General features: G+C 37.7%; 2 protein-coding genes across 4 annotated transcripts in view; one reads left to right on the forward strand and one right to left on the reverse strand.

Moving 5' to 3' along the window:
* The window catches only part of mlip (muscular LMNA-interacting protein), a 56,807-nt gene extending 48,181 nt beyond the window's left edge, over positions 1-8,626 (reverse strand). Inside the window, exon 1 of one of the 3 annotated variants that reach the window (XM_079634690.1) lies at positions 8,307-8,626. In XM_079634690.1, the coding sequence (XP_079490816.1) occupies positions 8,307-8,342 (36 nt within the window). In that variant the 5' untranslated portion in view covers positions 8,343-8,626. The remainder of the gene's footprint in view (positions 1-8,306) is intronic. The other 2 variants (XM_079634693.1, XM_079634692.1) reach the window with 2 other exon arrangements.
* Positions 150-6,897, forward strand: LOC307010209 (piggyBac transposable element-derived protein 4-like). Its single transcript, XM_079634699.1, has 2 exons — positions 150-2,404; positions 5,859-6,897. The coding sequence occupies exons 1-2, from the start codon at positions 1,148-1,150 to the stop codon at positions 6,300-6,302; spliced, it is 1,701 nt and encodes a 566-aa protein (XP_079490825.1). The 5' UTR covers positions 150-1,147; the 3' UTR covers positions 6,303-6,897.
* Positions 8,627-20,929: the final 12,303 nt, after the last annotated feature.

The following is a 20,929-nucleotide window of genomic DNA, read 5'->3' on the forward strand; positions in this document are numbered from 1 at the left end:
CCAGATGGGATTTTATTCATATGCATATAGAAATACAGACTGCAAAGGGTTAATAAGTTTGGTTTTAAAGTACGAGAATTCACACGCGATTACACCCTAACTTGCTTGCACTGAAGATCACTTCCCATGTTTGGTGTTCATGAGGGGGCGGGGCTTAGCGAGGCAGCTCGCGAGGAGAATGTGAAAGAAACTGGCAATCCGCGTTAGTTCTCTAAAAATATAATAAAGTACACCCAGTAATGTTTGTAATCTATTTTATAAGTTAGATGGACTGATGATATAGTATTTTACACAGGAAACGGACAGTGTCTTTGATCATTGACCGGGATAACCTCCTTGTCCATGGGAAAATACATGCATTCTGTCTGATGATTCGCGAGTATTCTTCACTATCTTCACACACATCTGCTAAACTGTCAGCTGACTGAACTTGCAGCCCTGTACAGTTGCAACTGGACATCTTCTCAGGTCGTGAGTCCTGCTAAACACGCTTTTAAATTGAAGCGACCAGTGTTTTTTGTTTTGTTTTTTCAAGCTACGTCACAAGCCTGCGACTATTTATTTTGTTTAAGACTGGAAATGAACCAGAGACATGGATGAGTGTGTGTGCCCACCTGATTTATTATTAATGAATTACATTTTTATTGATCTTGCTGTCAATTGAATTGAGGGTTCACATTGGAATTGCTTAATTTTGTAGCCTATTGTAGATTGTTTAACTGTTTTTCTTTCTTTTTTTCAACTTCATACATACATATCATATACTGAATACTTTATCTCACCTTTACTTCAGTAAATTGTATATCATTTCTCCCAATCACATTTTGTTGTGTTATTTGGATTTAATACTGTGAATTGATAACTGGAAATTAAAATTAAAATGACTAAGTGGAGGCACCACCACAGTAGGTGTTTACAAAGTTTTGTTTAAAACAAATAGTTATAAAACAACCAACGTAACACCTGAGTTATTTGTTTTATTAGTATTTATTTTTTAACCAGACCCTAGTTACATTTACTAAAGTGGTTTAGCTAGAATTAGCACAGGGTTATATCTGGTTCTGCACGTTTGTTATGGAAACAAAGTCATGTGACTGCAGCTCAGGTATAACTGTGACTTACATGTAGTTCATTCTGATACAACATCATGGCGAAACCTGAGTTCAGTGTTCAGGAGACCCTGGATTCAGTTTTAGACCGTAGTGATGGTGAAGATGTGGCAGATGCTGAATCAGAGGACTTTGATGAAGCTTCTGAGACAGAAGATCACCTAGAGCAGGACCAAGATCACAACGAAACGTACGAGGAAAATGCAGATGAAGAGGATGCTGATGAGGACACTTACCTCTCTAAAGACGGAAGCATTGACTGGACATCATCTCCACCCCGCCGTGCAAGAAAACCAAAGAAAACACTGCAGACCACAGGAATAACCAAGTACGCATCTTGTCATGCTAAGGACATCAAATCGACCTTTGAGCTTTTTTTGACAGAGGAAATTCTAAAGATTGTGCTTGAAATGTCAAATGTGGAGGGGAGACATGTGTTTGCTGAGGAGTGGACGGATCTGGATTTGGCAGATATTCAGGCCTATATTGGTGTTGTTATTCTTGCTGGGGTTTACCGCGCAAACCATGAGGCCATGGCGAGTTTATGGCATCCAGATTCCGGAAGGGGGATTTTTCGTGCAGTCATGACTTTAAAAACCTTCAAGAAAATTTCAAGGATCATCAGGTTTGATGATAAGCAGACAAGAATTTCTCGATCTGTAAACGATAAATTGGCAGCAATCCGGGTCGTGTGGAACAAATGGGCCGAACGTCTGCCGATGATGTACAATCCTGGCCCGAACGTCACGGTCGATGACTTCCTGGTGCCGTTTAGAGGGCGCTGTCCATTCAGACAGTTAAAACCCGGTAAGCCGACGAAATACGGCATCAAAATCTGGGCAGTGCGCGATTCAAAAACAAGCTACGTCTGGAATATGCAAGTTTACACTGGCAAGTCTGTGAGTGGAAATCAAGAAAAGGAGCCGGGGACGAGAGTTGTGCTTGATGTCACCGAAGGCCTGGAGGGTCACACCATCTTCTGTGACCGGTTTTTCACATCACTTGCTCTTTCCCAGGAGCTGCTCAAGAGGAGGCTTACAATGGTTGGGATAATTGATAAAAATAAGCCAGAACTCCCTCCTGCCCTGCTTGCAACAAAAGGCAGAGCTTGCTTTTCGTCAATGTTTGGCTTTACGGAGACACATTCCCTTGTTTCTTACTGTCCCAAAAAAGGGGAAACTGTACTTTTGCTGAGCACACTACACAGGGACGCCTCAGTCAGCAGCCGAGACGACAAGAAGCCGACCATAATCTTGGATTATAACAAATCCAAAGGAGTGGACAACCTGGAAAAGGTATTTATTTATTTATTTTTTATTGAAAAGTGAATATTAGTTATAAAGTGAGTGTCATATTTAGGGCTGCAACTAACGATTATTTTGATTATCTATTAAAGGGGGTGGGTCAGAATTGTCTAAAAAAACTTTTATTCAAATTTGTTTAAACTGTCTTTATATACCAATACATAATTAAAATGCAAGTACTCTGAAATAGAGAGTATAAAAAACTGAGTGACTCTAGTGTATTTAATCTTCAATAAACACAGCTCATTAATTCCATTCAGTCCCACCTAAACACGGGTGCGCGCACGCGGGCAGAGCCAGTAATAGCGGCGGTAGTCATGGCGACGTAGAGTGACAGTCGCGCAAGCCAATCACCTGTTTCGTCCCGGTAGGAATTAATGAGCTGTGTTTTTTGAAGATTAAATACACTATAGTCACTCAATTTTTATAATCTCTTTTTCAAAGTACTTACATTTTAATTATGTATTGGTATATAAAGACAGTTTAAGCCAATTTGAAAAAAAAGTTCTTTAGACAATTATTACCTACCCAACATTTAATCTGTCGATTGTTTTTTTCGATTAATTGGATGGGGTTGGGGGGGGGGGGGTTACTATTTTTTTTACAATTATTGAATTGCGCTCCTATTCAACTGTGCTTCATCTGTTTGAAGATGTTTAAGGCCACTGGCGCTTGCTCATTGAACTCTGAAGTTTAAAGGGACAATGTAGTTTAAGTATTTTATTAACTAAAATCAATGTCTTTATTCATAAATATGTCCTCAATGGTGTACAATTACCTCTCCCAATGATCCGACTTATCCTCGTACGCGAAGAATTTCTTATCTTTATTCACATGGGACGGGTAAGTCCACGGAGGCTTCCATGTTGTTCCTCCATCTTGAAAATTTATAATAGCAGAGAGGGACAAAAAGCACTAGCCTAGCTCAACGCATTTCCACAATGCGTTTTCGTCCAGAGCCAGCGTAACGTGACTGATTGATTCAGTAATTCCTATAGTGTCCCTTTAACAAGACACTTGTCAGAATATGCAAAATGGAAATACTCGCGGGACTTTCTAACATCTAAGATTGAAACTAGAGCCTGACCATTATATAGACCGATATTAAAGGGGTGGTTCAGGATTTTTGACATCGGACCTCATTTTCAAGTTAGCCTGGTTGTTATTCATCAGTGGAGACTCTTACATCATCAACAGACATTTACATTGACAGTCTGCCGTTATAATTTATTTGCTTTTGGTGTACTGTGGAGTGGGTAAAACAACAGTTTTTAATGGCAGGCTAGCAGATACCGTTGACTCGCGCTAGCCTAGCATCGGCAAACTATGCAACTGGAAGAACTGGATGAAAATTTTTGAAAACTGTCTCCACTGATGAATAACAACTAGGCTAACTTGAAAATGAGGTCCGATGTCCAAAATCCTGAACCACCCCTTTAAGCATTTTCCAAACTATCGGTATCGGCATTTATAGTAGGGGTGGAATGGTACATGTATTCGTATTGAACCGAATCGGTACGGGCGTCACGGTTCGTGCATGGATTTACACGGAGAATACACGGTATAAAACTAAATAAAACTTGCGTGCAAATTAATTAATGTAATGCGGAACTACTGTTAGAAACGCGGGTTCTGTAGCCCTGCCTTAAGCTAGGTCTGCGCTGTCTATGGGTGTGCGAGCCTCCGCTGACTGCGCGCGCCTCCCTAAATGGACGAGGCATTTATTTCGTGCCGCCGGTGTAGTATTCTTTGAAACGACAGGGTGCGACTCGGTGTAATTGTCCTAAAACATCAGGAATCAGCGGCGAGAAGAAGTAAGGTACACTCGTGAATGTTTATTTTAGTACACCAAAACCACACTACAAAAGAATCGTGTAAAGCAGTAAACCAGATTATTCCTTGTCACATTAGAAGAAGAAAAAATGGATATGAGAACGTAACGTACAACTAAATTAACGTTATCTTACATAATTTCTAAACATTTTTATTTAGTTTTGTGAACCTTTTTATAAAACATGGCCATTTATTTTTATTTAAAGGGCTTATGTCTGCTATTGTAGGATCGTTTAGTTAATGTAAGCAACTAATTTAGACTTAAGAACTGTCTGCCGGTGCGGTGAGATGGACATGCTCGGCCAGATTCGGCTTGAAGTCGTGCACGACCACCCACACCGCAATGACGACATTTTTGCCGCGTGCACCTTCGCGCATTTTCAGTTTTATGGCTGATTGTCTTATTTTGTCTTACTTTATCTTACTTTACACACTTTAGGGCCGGCTGTCGCTGCTCAGGGGAGAGACTGTATAGTGGTAAAGACTGAGACATGCACAATAAATTGCCCTCTGCTTTTTTGTTTTGATTTTCCCTCCATTGTACCGAACTCGTACCGAACCGTGATGTCTGAACCGAGGTATGAACCGAACCGTGAATTCTGTGTACCGTTCCACACCTAATTTAAAGTGGCCGATAAATTAATATTTTAAAAAAATGCGGTGATGCAGTGGTGACGCATTCATGTAACATGTAAGCCAATAAATCACCTAAAAGCTGTCACAAAGAACTGCCTAAAGTAATGATTAAGAATACGTCAAATATAGCAAGGATACATTTTAATTGTTTATTAATAAACAAGTGTTTTCTGTGTCAGTGTCGGCTGCAAAGATGAAGTTGACGATGCTGACTCGCGATCTTCGCAGTAGTGAACGCGCCAGAGAGAAATGCACATTTCATACGGATTACATAAGCAGAGAGCTGTCTGTTTTCTTTCGTTTTGAATTGTTCTGTTTAAAAGTAGAAATTTCAATATAGATATTTATTTTTCAGGTCTGTGAGGCAAGTAGGCTAATACCTTATACGCTGAGTGAGTTTCAGTTCATTTGAGACGAGCTCCAGTTTAGGCCCCGACGCCTCTTTAAAATATTAAATGTTGTCTTTTGTTGGACAAGAGGTTCATAAATGCTTCTTTAGTTTGCTTTTTCAAATGCACGTTATAAGCGACTCAAACTCGCAGTGTTTTCAGAGTGAGCAGTGTTTACAGAGCCGTACGTCACTGACAAGCTGCGCACAAAATATAATCGCAGGCTTTCATAATCTTGATAAGCCAAATCGATTTACGTGCGATTTCATGTAAATTGAGATTAATCGGCCAGCGCTAGTATTCACTACTGTAAAAGGACGTGACTTGCTGCTGGTTTCCCGGTCACAGCGCGCAGTCGCGACTAATCGATAATCAAATCCGTTGTAGATTATTTTCATTGTTGATAATAATGGATTTTATCGATTAGTTGTTGCAGCCCTAATCATATTTATGTTGCAACAGCAGCAGATGAACTAAGTGTGTGTGTGTGTGTGTGTGTGTGTGTGTGTGTGTGTGTGTGTGTGTATGTGTGTGTGTGTGTGTGTGTGTGTGTGTGTGTGTGTGTGTGTGTGTGTGTGATATTTCAGATGGTCGCCACTTACACCTGCAAACGGAAGACGGTTCGTTGGCCGATGGTGCTGTTTTTCAACATGCTTGACGTCTCCGCACTGAACTCGTACGTGTTGTGGACTGACGCCCGTCCAGAATGGCACTCGGGGAAAAGCTTCAGGAGAAGGCTATTTCTGGAGGAGCTTGGAAAAGCTCTGGTGGGTCCGCTGATGGAGGCTCGACAGCCACTTCAGCCACGTCCACACACACCAGTCCTGAACAAAGCCAGAAGACCTCTGGAGCTGGAAGATGAAGCTTCCACATCACATACAGAAGCCGCTCCCAGGAAGAGGATGAGATGCTTCCTCTGTCCCCGGGAGAAGGATCGGAAAACCAGCTTGATGTGCAGAACCTGCACTAACCCCATCTGCAGAAGTCATGCGGTTTACCATGCCTATTGCCTGGAGTGCACTGACTCGTGAACAACACTGTGTGAGACGAGACCACCGATTGCCATTCCTAGGTGTTCGATTTTTCCATATTTACAGTTTTTTATTTTTTATTTGTTTCTGCTTTATTTGTTTGTTTTTTATCTGCTTTTCATTTGGTATTGCTGTTCAGTTCATTGCATTTTGATTTTCATTTCTGTTCATTCAGGTGTTCGGTTGTTTTCCATATTTAAGTTTTCTTTTTTCTTGCTTTATTTGCTCATTTGTTATTGCTGTTCAGTTCATTGCAGTTTGATGTTCATGTCGTGTATTTGTACTTAATATGTAATATAACTGTTCATTTCTAGGTGTTCACATTTTTTTCTGACTATACGTTTTTATAAAACTAATTGCTAGTGCTGGGCAACGATTAATCACATCCAAAATAAAAGTTTGTTTTTACATAATATATGTGTGTGTACTGTGTATAATTATTTTGTATATATAATTACACACTGTGCATTTATATATTTAAGTTCACGTTGTGTATATTTGTACTCAATATATAATATAATATGTTTTCTTTATTTAGTAACTGAAGTGTAGATTCAATTTGTAGAATTATATGAAAAGATAAATAAACTCTAAAGACTCCATATTTTCTCTTTGTAACATCTTGCTTAGGTTTGATTCTAATCATAATGTAAACTGTTTTTATTTTCAGTACAAAAAAAAAAGCTAAACTTTGACAAAAGTGTGATTTCATAATATGTACAAATATGAATCCAACTGGAAAAAAAATTGTGAAAAGATGTCTTCAGTTAGTCAAATAGTGGAGCTCTACAGCAATCTACTGGTTACAGTGATAATTTTTTACTTTTAAAATGGCATTTTCCAAAGGATGGGAACAAATCTTTCAATAAACCATGTCAAATTATCCATGTGATCCCCATGAATGAAAGTTAGACATGTGGGTCTTTTATAAAGTGAATTTTAAATAAAAAGCTGATTTTGTATATTTATTTATATAAATTTAAAAAATATCAAAAATCCTTTAAAAAATTTCCGAGTAAAAACATATTTTTAATTATATTTGTCTAAAACAAAAATTGTTACAAAATTACATTTTGGTGCCTGGGGTTTCTGAAGATCCCAAACATCACGAGTCCCAAACGAACAGCACACAAGGGTTAAAATATCTTGAATGTAACTCGACACCCTTGCCTCATTTAGTATACGCGGTTCTATGAATATGCAAATGAGCCCTGCCTCCACTCACTCACTCAGAGATCCACTGGTTGACGATCACACGTTGATCTGTCAGAAACACCAGCGATTTCAAACCGTGTTTTTGAGACTGTCTTTGGTTCACTGCAGTTTTAAGCAGAAAATACTCAGCAATGCTGTCGACTTATGAACTTACACATGGTTTGTCTTAAAGCAGATTAATAACACCACATAGACACATAAACAACATTAAAAGCTGGATTTTCACCACAGGGGGACTTTAAATGGTGTAAATATATAAGGTAAAACTTTATAATATGATCTAATTTGTTAGAATGAATTAATGCATTAACCAACATGCTTTAGATATTAATTCAGATTAATAAATGCTGTATGTATTGTTTATCATTAGTTCATGTTAACAAACAAAACCTTAAAGTTTTACCATATGTGTCTGTGTGTGTTTTACATGTTCTGCCTGTCATATATTAGATTTGCATTAAGCATAATCTCAAATAAGACTCTAAGACTCATCTGAAGGATTTGGTTAAGGAGACGTTATTAATGACTGTAGTCGAGTGGTTTCAAGCTGTACAGTTGCACCTGTTGCCTTTCTGACCATGAACTTTTCCATCTTCATTGACAATAACTCTTCACTCAAACATCTCAAACATTTGCTTAAACTGAAAGACTAATTCCACTCAACTGCGCACTTCACACACCGAAAGAAAAACTTTCCAGGTTAAACGGAGACACTGTCAATCCTGCAGGAAGAAATCCACACAATAACTGACAGCTTTTCCTTTCTAGATCCCAGGCGTTTGGGCTTACCTTTCCCCAGGTCCGGTGTGGCTGTTCCAGGGCCATGTGTGTGTGTGTGTGTGTGTGTGTGTGTGTGTGTGTGTTGTGCTGAAGGCTTGTTTGCTGCTATACTGGCATTCCCGTGCCCTGTGTGTTCAGCTTGACATGAGTGAGAGTGTGTGGTGTGCCGATAACTCTTGAGCGCAGTCGGTTTCCATTTATAGAGCCTAGAAAGCCACAAATAGTCCACAGACAGCAGGAGCCGTGACCACAACAACATCATCCGTGATGACGGGACGATCCCACTGGATTCACCACGGCTGGACCATTTGCTCTCGCTAATAAAACGTGAAAGTGTGCAGCTGTAATAATTGGGAGTTACTGTATAGCATTGGGTTGTATGTTTTTGCTTCCTTCAAATTCGGTCCAATTTACCCAACATTTGCCTAAGAAATGTGTCCCTGTTATATATGCTTTATTTTATATTATGTTCATTATTTCTGATAGTTTTATATTTAATTCAATAGCATTTACAATTCTGGTCAAAAGTTTGAAATAATTCAAATTTGTAAATGTTTTTGAAAGTGTGTTCTGCTCACCAAGGCTGTATTTATTTGATATTACAGTAAAAATAGTGACATATTTTTACAATGTACATCTTCTATTTCCTATGTGAATATACAGTAAAGTGTAATTTATTTCTGTGATCAAAGCTGAATTTTCAGCATCATTACTCCAGTCTTCAGTGTCACATGATCCTCCAGAAATCAGTATAATATGAGGATTTAATGCTCAAGAAACATTTCTCATTATTATCAGTGTTTTCCTGCTCAATATGTTTGTGGAAACCATGATGTACCATTAAAAAGTTTAGGGTAAGGAAAGAAATCATTTAATTTGGTTAAATTAAAGGTTTAATTTGTTAACATTATTTCATAACTAACAATGAGCAATACATGTGTTACTGTGTTTGTTAATCTTTGTAAACGTTAGTTAGTTAGTTAGTTAGTTAGTTAGTTAGTTAGTTAGTTAGTTAGTTAGTTAGTTAGTTTTGATATTAAATTCTGTTATTTCACAATATTACTGTTTTTACTGTATTTTTGATCAATAAATGCATGGTGAGCAGAAGAGACTTCTTTCAAAACCATGAAAAAATCTTAATTATTTCAAACATTTGACTGGTAATGTATATTATACAGTGTGTATATTATATTAAAAGGCATATATTAAGTATATATTAAAAAGCATCCAAATACAAATTAGGTCACTGTAGACTTAATAGTATCAAATCAAATGTTCAAAAATAGTGAATTATGGAAGAATTTTACATAATCAGATTTAATATATATATATATATAATGTTCTGCTGTAGAGACTAATTAATTGAATTATAATAGATTTGCATGCTGTGCTTTCTAACTTCGAGACAGATGGTGCTTGTTTTTGCCTCTGGGGCTCATCTTCATCAAACCTCATGCGAAGTTTTATAAATTGCCTGTAAAAGATAAAAAATAAAAACCAGGGAGGAACAGATGAAGAATACAGCAACAATACCAGCTTTCTCAACAATAACGTCTTACTATCCTTTGGATTTATTCCTAATATATATATATATACACCCAGTATATATCACACCACTCAACAATCTGTATTACTGCATTTAACAAACAACCAAACTTAGTTTGACAAGTGAATCATTGTTTCAGTTTCAGCAAAATCACAAAATTGTTTAAAACAGTGAGTTCTACTCAAAGTAGCAAAGAATCATATGTTTATAACATATTAATTAATCCATATACTGTATTCATTAGATGTTGCACTTTTTATTTTAATTTGCTGAATATTAATATTAATTTTAATAATCTAAATCATTGAAAAATTTTTTTATTTAATGCATAAATTAATTTCAAAATGATTTAATCTCTCCCTGTATTTCCTTGTTTTTTCTGTACTTGCCATCTCTCGCCATCTACTGAAATCTCCCTCAAACTGAAAAATAAATAAATAAAGGGAAACATTTGAGTGACACAAGGCTGTAGTTTAACATGAATTCAGCTTGAAAATGGGATTCACCAAATTGAGTATAGATATTAAATGTGTGAATAATAATATAGTAGGCCTATCAAAATGTGTTAACAGGACAAAATATTCAATAAACTTAACTGTTAGCTATAAAATATGTATCTAAGAGCATTATTTATGTATTTAAATGCAGTTCATATCATATAGTGTGACAAAATAATCATATGGTGTGACAAGAAAACCCTGTCACAGGTTATGATGTTGTGTCATACCATATGAGGTTTCATATAGCCTACTTAGCATAGTTCATGTACTTAGAACTTAGCAATGTGCTTTTATGCTAATACAATATGACAATATAGTTTTAAAGGTAATATTGACTGAAAGGTAATTTAATTTGGGCATTTTTGTGTAAAATGCGTCACACCAAAAGACTGAAGCAGGAGTGCCGGATATACTTGATTTTTTTGAAAACATGAAGAGAGAAAACTCATCTTGTAACATTCAGTGTCCTTCTGAAGTGTTGTTCTTCCTCCTGAAAGAAGGAGGACCCTCACTCCCCAAAGGTCTCCAAACCATTGCCCGTTTAAAAAATTGAATATGGCGTCACATAATATGATATCCATAAAATGTTTAAGTTAAGAGTGGCTTCAAAATATTATGCCTGAACTTTTAGTCAAGCAGACTCACACGCAGACATCTGGGTTATCAATATATGATTGAATAAACAGAAAATGAATTCATTTTCTTGTTTTATTCAAAATCAAAATTTGTTTTGGGACAGTCACGCTATATGAGCTTTTTCTGGTTTGGCTGAAAATTGTGAAAAAATGGAAGATTAATCCCATGAATGCTCTGTATGTTCATATAAAACAGCACTTTCTGAACTATATCACCACAGTTTTTTACATATTTTTCTATTATTGACTTAAAGGGATAGATCACTTTGAAATAAAATGTTGGTATGTTTTAGCTTAAGTGCATCCAAGATGTCGGTGTCTTTGTCTCCGCAGTAGTTTCAATTTTGATATTTTTAGGTCAAACCGTTCTTGTGTGTCAGTCATATAATGCAGGTCTATAGGCACTGTCTCCAAAAGCATGCAGAGAGAAGTCCACATTACACAATTCCCCATTGTAAGTGCACATTGATGGCCTAAGACACGAAACAAGCGGTTTGTGTGATAAAACGAACAGTATTTATATAGTTTTTATCTCTTTTACACAACCACGTCCAAGTGATCTGTTTACTTAGTCTGCGCAAGCGCCGTAGAGCGCCGGAAGTGATCTTTTTTTGAGAAAACTCATGTTTTCAAAAAAATCAAGTAAATCCGGCACTCCTGCTTCAGTTTGCGCTGTCTTTTGGTGTAAAAGAGATAAAAACGATATAAAGACTGTTCGTTTTATCACACAAACCGCTTGTTTCGTGTCTTAGGCCATCAATGTGCACTTACTATGGGGAATTGTTTAATTTGGACTTTTCTCTGCATGCTTTTGGAGACAGTGCCTATAGACCTGCATTATATGACTGACAGACAAGAACGGTTTGACCTAAAAATATCAAAATTGAAACTACTGCGGAGACAAAGACACCTACATCTTGGATGCACTTCAGGTAAGCTAAAACATACCAACATTTAATTTCAAAGTGATCTATCCCTTTAACTATTGACACATTGGACCAAAAAGTCAGCCACCCATATACTGTTAATGAAAATGATGTAATGCTGCCTGATGAGTTGTGATACGCATGCATTAATCTGGTCTTCTGTATGAGGGATGTTGCTTTATGCTGTCTGTGTTTAACTCTGGCATTACTGCAGGATTAATCAAACAAATTAGCCCCTGCTTTACTGAACACACACATCAATATTGACTGACAGCACCTTTAACCTGAGATTCACGGCCGTCGTGCTTGATCAATGACGACCGCATCACGACATTACTCTTCTATTGTAGACGCTGCCTCCACATCAGTCGTTCTCTGTAAACTCCAGAGATTTTAAAATGGGTTTATACTGTTGTCAGGAGAATGTGCTCAGTGAGCCTGAAACTCAGGGAGCTGAAAAGCAACATCGAAACGCGTGAAGCGTTGTCGGTCTGTGCTCCTCAGTTGTGCCTGGAAATGGAAAAAGCTTAGACGTGTCCTGGGAGGCTGACAGGAATGGGAAAAGAAAGGCGGAAGAAGAAAAAACAAACCACCCCTTGACTAATCAGTAAACATAGGTAGTACTTCAACCGCCCGGCTTACTCGGCGTACAACTCGAGTTTCCAAACAAATCTATTTGTTATTCTGGTGCGCGTCCACCTCGTGTAATTATTCTTAACACGCCGGTCTAAAAGAAAGGGCCACAATCTTCTCAGCATGTCGTGTATTCTGGCCTCAGCTGGTCCTGTCCGTCACTCAGCGAGCCGTTATAAGCCTCCTAATGCCGGAATAATCTCTCCGTAACCCCGAGTCATGCCTATCCCGCAGACACGCTTCACCTCTGCCGCACAGTGGGATGAAACCTCTCTGTTCACTCAGATATGGCCGAGAGAAATGTCAGAGGACGGGAGTTTGTGATTGCAGCCAAACGGGTTGTTTTATTTTCCTGTCAAGCAGTTTGATAGACTCAGGCTCTGTTTACACGGAAACGATCTGAAGAGAAAACTCAAAAGTGGCGTTGCGTTAGCACTTTTTATTCTGCGTTTAGACGAGCGTTATGGGGCGAAAATCTGCGTGCATATGGTGACGCAAAAGTGTGTGAGATTGGATGTAGTGTGCACTCCAGGCGGCTAGGTGGCGATGTGAAGCACTGAAAGTGAAAGAGACGCTGACACAGTTTTTCATGTTTAATACGGTAAAGCTGCTGCTTTAACCCTCGCTGCCCGGTGAATTTTTTTTGGTCAATGAAATGAATGCTATATTTTAGTTTGATAATGTTTTGTTATTTTCCTGTACTGGCGCATGCCTGTAACGTAAACGCGTACGCGACGCCTTCACTGTCTAGCAGACTTTTGCATTTTTACCGTTTTTACCCTTTAGACGGGAACGCGAGGGTGAAGCGTTTTTAAGATTTCCACTCTGGAGGGTGGTTTCACTTTTTTACGTTTTTAAGCCCCAAAAACACCATCGGCGTGTAAACAAAAGGCACATCTGATAAAATATTTTTACGTTTTCACCCGCGAGCGTTCTCGTGTAAACAGGGCATGTTTACAACACAACGATATGCTTAAAACAGAGAAGTTTTTTCTTTGAGTTTTCTGCGTACGACACCATTGTCAGTACGATCCCCGTTCACACGGATCCGCGAAAACGAATAAAAACGCTGTATTCTGCTGCCAGGCCAGTAGATGGCGATGAAACACTGTAGACTGAACACATACTGTAATACGCATGTGTATGAAGTCAGCGTCTTCAGATATTCGTGTTTTGTTGTTTACACAGACCATTTTCAAAAAAGTTTGCGTTTTCAGGCTCCCAAAACGCTGTTGTCGTGTAAATTAACGGCCAAAAAGCATAAAAAGTTGTACGTTTTTAGTTGAAAACGGTGTCGTGAAAATGCCCCTCTATTACCTATGAAGTAGCCTACTAGATTTGATTATAGTTAAATTGAAGTTTGATTTGTAGTTAGATTTTTTTGATTAGAGTTAAATTTTTTTGATTATAGTTTTTAAAAAATGGTCGTTTACACAGAGACCGTTCTCAAAAACAAAAACGGCCAAACATGAGAGCAGTTTTACACCAAACATATAACGGTGAGTAAGTGAGACCTGGACGCTAGAATGCGGAGATATTTTGCTAAATAAAATGACCCTGCCAGAAGAATTGCGTGATATCTTTATCATTTATTTTTCTGTCTGTATCATCTCAGTGAGCTTTTGTGAGGTTTTACGCATGCACAGATGGAGAGCGTTTTTAAAACGAAAATGGCGCTTTCAAATGTATCCGGATTAATGTAATGCGTCAGAAAATGAGGTTATGACAAGCATTTAAAAACAAACCATAACACTGAATATGAATATCTACGGTAGCACCTCATCGTGTGCTCAAGGACTCGTTCTAGCGTTATTGAGGACATTACATGTTGTGTTCTTTCATCCAGAGGCCTTCACTTAATCTATTCCCACATACACTCTCTGAAGCTTAGTGGATTTCATTAAAAGATTGGCTTTTAGCATCTAGTATTCCCTTTAAGATGTCCCTTCATCCACATGATTATAGAAAGGCACGCGTGTATGGAAGTAAAATAATGCCAAATGTATTTGAAATAAAAAAGCCTGTTGAATTGCACTACTTGAAAAAAAATATGCATTGCATGGCTTGCATGTGAATGGGCTGAAATTCAACATGGTTGTATATTTAAGCTGTGAATATTTAAATTCAAAACATTTCAAACACATTTTCAGTAATGAAAATTAAATAATCCATATTCACCTTTTATATTTCACGTCCAAAATATTCAAACTGTTTAAAAATACAACCTATAATATTCAACAGGCAATTTTTGATCCATTTTATTTTGCTTCCACAAATTCAGTGGTTCAAATTCGACAGTAAATTCAACATTGACATCCAGGAACTGCAGGAAAAGCAGTAGATTACCGAGCATACTCTCCATCTGCTGTTAGTCGACCTCACCAGCAGGGGGCGCAAGCGCGTGTTGTTGATGAGGACCAGAGCAACAGTTAGAGCAAGCCATTCATTCATAAAAACTGATTTATAGAAATGTAAGTGTATTTGTGATTATTATGAGTCCTGCCTATGTTTTTATGTTTAATTCAGTGTCTTCTCTGCCCCTGTGTAGCCTACATGCATCTTTCTCTACCGTGAACTTCACGCAAAGCATATTTTATTCCAGTAGTGCAATTCAACAGGCTTTTTTATTTCAAAAACATTTGGCATTATTTTACTTCGATACGCGTGATGCAGGGAAAGGAAACATGTATACATATGCGTATGGAACACTTTTTAGTTAACTTTACATAATGGCTTGACCTAATTGTTAAAATCTAGTAATCTACTATTCACATATATGCCTTGTTTACTCAGAAAACCCAAGTTATGATTAATTGATTGGTTTAAGTTTGGTTTTTGAGGCGGGGAAAATCTTAATGGACTCATTTCCTCACTTCTGCAGTTATTTTTCTCTGTTTGCATTCACTCGTTTCCCAAAGTCATCTTGGTGTTGAATTGTCAATACAACTGAAAAATTTGAGAGAACATCACATAAGCTGACTTCATAAATTATGTTGATTTTCCTAAAATGTTTTAGTCACCATTATGGCGATTAGTGATCCCTTTGGTTGGACACTTACTATTGTTATTCTCTTAACATTGATGCAGCGATTGCAACAAGACATCAGTTATTCGGTTTCAAAGAAGTAATATATATATATGTTTATATATTTGTATGTGTGTATGTATGTATGTATGTGTGTATGTATAACATAACTACTGTATATTTCATGTCAATTAATGATCTTTTATAATTTTGTTGCTAACACTTATGTCCTAAACACCTTGTGAAACTTTTAATTGGGTTTATATAATCCTCTATATGTGTGGCAATCTTGTAATTGATCATGCTTGAGTCGCACAGACTTCAATATTCAGGCTTCAAAACACAACAATGGTCACAATTATATTATCATTATATTAACAAGTAATTATCAAGTACTCTCTACAGTTATTTGTTTAGTTGCCCGAACTCTTGTGTAAGTGAACTATACTAACTATTGTCAATACCACAGTCTATTCCTGTTTCACTTCACTTGTTTTCTATAAGGCAATCGGTTTGCATGCTTTTTTTAAGTCCAACTAATTAGATTTTCCAGTGTAGATAATCTAGTGAATTTCAGGTTTAGTCAAAGTCATAATTATGCTTAAAACCCCCTCATGTTATTTGTATTAGGAAAAATTGGCCAGATTTTATTAATGTTATTCACCTTCTAAATATGCTGCAGTGAAGCCACCAAGATTTCTGCTTTATGAATGCAAATTGCTTCAATTGAAATTCCTCAGATTCCCCCCCGGTCACAGCTGTCAGTCAATCACTTCTTATCCGTGTCAATGTAATGGTAATTTGACTTTGGCACTTGCATAAGAAAGAATATGCAACTAGAAATTATGGTAACACTTTACAGTAAGGTCTCATTTGTTAATATTAATTAATGCATTTTCTTACATTAAACAATATATTTGTTATTTATTCATCTTTGTTAATGCACCAATGCTATAATTGTCTGTCATACTCATTTGTTAACAAACAAGTATTCATTACTTCAATGAGCTCATTGTTTCTGCCTTAAATTATGACATTGTTTAAATTAATACATTTTTAGCTAAATTTGTATATGTACATTTCTGAAGTATAACTTATCTCTGATAACAGATCACTGTAAACTGTAATATGGACTCATGCTCTTTCTGTAAAGCTGCTTTGAAACGATGTGTATTGTGAAGAGCGCTATACAAATAAATGTGAATTGAATTGAATTAAAGGGCACCTATTATGGAATTTTGAAATGTACCTTTCATGTAGTGTGTAACATAGATCTAAGTGAACAAAAACATCCTGCAAAGTTTGAAATATGAAAGTGCACCGTATATAAAGTTATTGTCTTTCAAAAGTGAGAGTCGACTCTGAGTCATTTTTATGAATCGTTAGAAGACCGAAGCTTTTTCTCTGACTAGATGACGTCAACTTGTCAAGTTATTTGAATACGATCCGCCCACTTATTGCGCTCCAAGGCCAGCAGGGAAACATCATGGCGACGAGACGCTGTGTTCTGAAGTGCGGCTCAAAAGCCAACTTTTTTCATCTGCCCGAGGAGGAGCATTTGAAGACTAAGTGGCTACAATACATATATACAACTATACCACAGAAGTATAGTCCGAGCCTTGTGCTTTGTTCGCGCCATTTTGAAGACGATTGCTTTTTAAATGCAATCAAACTTGGATTCGCGAGCCGGATGATATTGAAGGAAGGTTCAGTTCCAAGTGTATTTGCATCAGCTTCCTCCTCCGTATCACAACATGTAAGTGTTATTAATAATTGTTGCTTTTATGTTTTATGTAGCATGCTTAATAATTATTTTGTTTGTTGTGTAAGCACCGTTTAGCTTCTAGGTCTTCAATGACAATTGTATGAGATATGTGAAGTGTTTGTCGTTGTTTTCGAAGTTGTCTTAAAGAATAGAGTAATACCTCGTAGTAACGTAAGTTCTGCGTTTTTTTTTTTTTTTTTGTAAAAACGTTATGTTTATGCATCGGGCTAACGCAAACAAAGACTGATTGTGCTTTTACAATATGAACTCTGGGCTATGCTCGCTAACGTAACATTAAATTCTTTATCTTATTTTTAATTTTTTACTACAAACTACAAAGCAGTGGACTATAATCATTATTATAACACGATTTAATGGATAAAAGCATCATTGTACTCCGTGTTAAACAATATACCAATCACAACTGACTGGGTCATCTGACCAATCAACGCAGATTAGCATCGCACAAAGGAGGGGTTTGGAAAACGAGTCGTTGAACGAATCATTTGGGAGTCGGTGAGCAAATCAGGTAAAAATAAATGCATATTATACGACAACAAAAGTGTTTTTTGTCATTGCATGCACGTAAAACTGTTGTTGGGGACTCCCAAAACAACATTAGGAACATTTTAAATGTCATAATAGGTGCCCTTTAATGTTAGTTTACAAAAACACAACGATTCATTGTTAGTTCATGTCAGTTTAGATCCAATAAATTATATTGGCGGACACAACTTTTGATTTTTATAATGTACTGTATTAGTAAATGTTGAAATTAGCGTTAACTGAGATTAACTCAGTTTTTGCATAGGTAGTTCATGTTAACAAATGGAACCTTATTGTAAAGTGTTACAGAAATAATAAATGAGACATAGGTCAAAATTAGACAGCAAAAGCAGATGTAAAAACATGATAGCACATTAATGGGCAAAATTAGGACAAGTCAAGTCATCTTCATTTATATAGCGCTTTTAACAATGTAGATTGTTTCAAAGCTGCTTTACAGAGATAAATGTATAATTTAAGGTAACAGATTGTTTTGTCTTTATAGCGGTTCTTGAATAAAGATATTTTCCAGCTAAAGTTAGTTTTGATTGATTCACTTCCGTCGAAGTGATCATTAGTTATTAAATTAGAGACAACACCGTTCTCTCTACACAGACTTTAAACTGAACCTGTGAGAAACGCTGATGGCGCTCACGTGCGCATCAAGAATTAATTCTATAGTTATGTGCGTTTGAATATATGTGCGCATGTTTGTAATTCTCTACAAACCAAGCCTTAAACTACTTGTCCTGCCTATAAATTTGATACAGAATTTTATTTTATTTTATCACTACGGGGTAGATACGTGAATTTTCCACACAGAAAATGAAAATGTTATAATAATAAAAGGACAGAAAATGTTATAATAATAATATAATCAGTGGTCGAGAGAGCATATTGCGAGCTACATGAAGGTTATTATGGGGTTGATTCCCAGGAAAAACACATGGCGATAAAAATTTAACCCGAATAATTTGGCAAAACTCCAAACAGTTTTTCGCCTCAATTTTTTTAAGTTATGAAATTCACAGTTTAAAGGGGGTAGGTCAGAATTGTCTAAAAAAACTTTTATTCAAATTTGTTTAAACTGTCTTTATATACCAATACATAATTAAAATGCAAGTACTCTAATAAAGAGTATAAAAAACAATGAGCTGTGTTTATTGAAGATTAAATACACTATAGTCACTCAATTTTTATACTCTCTTTTTCAAAGTATTTTAATTATGTATTGGTATATAAAGACAGTTTAAGCCAATTTGAAAAAAAGTTCTTTAGACAATTCTTACCTACCTAGCAGAACTGGCAGATTTTTATTTTGTACTTAAACATTTCAAGTTAAGAAAAATTACACTAATTCATAAATTTAACTTAAAACTTTCATGCAATCTCAATGTGAACACTTTCATCAGTATAGCTTTAACAAGCTAGTTTACTAATATGCTAATTTGTTAACATGTTAGTATGTTATACTGAAGCACTTGCTGTATGAGTGCAACAATTTTAAGATTTTATTTGCTCTCAAACCAAGCTCATAACTATCCTAAAACCAACATTAACATAATTGTTTCTAAATTAGCATATCAAAACATTAATCACTACTAGCTCTCCCACTTAAAGCTACACTGTGTGATTTTTACCCCCATCTAGCGGTGAAAAGGTATATGACCATCCAGTGAATATTAGTTTATGTTCCTCTCAATTCCGATTTCGTTTTAACTCCTACGGTGGCCAATGTAGTCCAAGATTAACATGGCTTCCAGTTCGACCTCGTCCATGAGTATTCCTTCAAGTGATGGGGTTACTTGTCACAGTGTCTGGTTTGTGTATTCCTGGTGTCCACTAAATGTCCTTTTCCCCACGGTGTCATCCACATTATACTACATTTCCCATAATCCTTTGTCTGTTACCCATCAATGTTTATTTCTCACAGCTGTTCCCTGTCTTCATTGTTCCCAGCTGTTCCTTGTTAGTGTCTGTGTATAAGTACCCTGTCTGTCTCAGTTCATGTCACGGAGTCCTTGTTCTGTCACCACACTTCGTCGTCTTGGATTTACCCTGTCGTTGTTTGTCTGTTGGATTGCTTTCTTGGATTTTGACCCTTGCCTGGACTGTTGTGAGTACGGATTACCCTCAAATAAATACTGCAAATTGGATCTTCTTGTCTTGTGTGTGTTCGTGACAGAAGGACTCCGTCACTACAAGATCCAGCAGTATGGGTTTACGTATTCTTCCCCCCACTACTACGAAGGAGAGGAGGGGAAGATTTAGTAATTTAAAGTCGGTAAATGGCTTGTCTCAGACATTTTGGACTCTATCGAGAGGTATGGGGTACAATGATGTGACACTTAAGGACTTTTTTAACAACTGCCTTGACGACCCTTTGCCGCAGTGTGAGATGATGGGGCTGGAGACTCTGGATTTTTGGGGGTTCATTAATTACCTGCAGAAGCGCAGCCGGTGGGTTACGTCAGACCCATTTGTTTTTCCAGAGGGGAGGACTGACCTCGCGCCGGTGTCTCCAGACAAGATCGCCGCCGCCGAACCAGTGTCTCTGTCGGCCATGGAGAATGACCCACCACAGTCCGCACCATCAGCCAGCACGATTGCCTCTATTGGACTCGTCCGAAGGAGGAGTGGACTGGTGTCCAAGTTGGCCGATCTGCCACTGACATCTGTCCGAGCAGTCTTCCCGGAGGTCGTCTCCGAACAGCCCGCTGTAGTCCCGAAGACCGTCCCCGAACAGTCCGCTGTCATCCCGGAGGCTTTGTCCGTGCAGCCCGCTGGTGTTCCGGATGTCGCCATCAGTCCTCACGTCACGCCTGCCGAGCCTGAGCTTCACGTCACGCCTGCCGAGCCTGAGCTTCACGTCACGCCTGCCGAGCCTGAGCTTCACGTCACGCCTGCCGAGCCTGAGCTTCACGTCACGCCTGCCGAGCCTGAGCTTCACGTCACGCCTGCCGAGCCTGAGCTTCACGTCACGCCTGCCGAGCCTGAGCTTCACGTCACGCCTGCCGAGCCTGAGCTTCACGTCACGCCTGCCGAGCCTGAGCTTC

The sequence above is a fragment of the Phoxinus phoxinus genome, assembly GCF_949152265.1.
Source record: "Phoxinus phoxinus genome assembly, chromosome: 14".
Taxonomy (NCBI): Eukaryota; Metazoa; Chordata; class Actinopteri; order Cypriniformes; family Leuciscidae; genus Phoxinus; species Phoxinus phoxinus.

What these genes read in the sequence shown, in the direction of transcription:
- LOC307010209 (XM_079634699.1), top strand. Translation starts at nt 1,148, where the DNA reads ATGGCGAAACCTGAGTTCAGTGTTCAGGAGACCCTGGATTCAGTTTTA. An exon ending in GAGTGGACAACCTGGAAAAG is followed by an intron (nt 2,405 to 5,858) that starts GTATTTATTTAT and finishes GTGATATTTCAG; the next exon opens with ATGGTCGCCACTTACACCTG.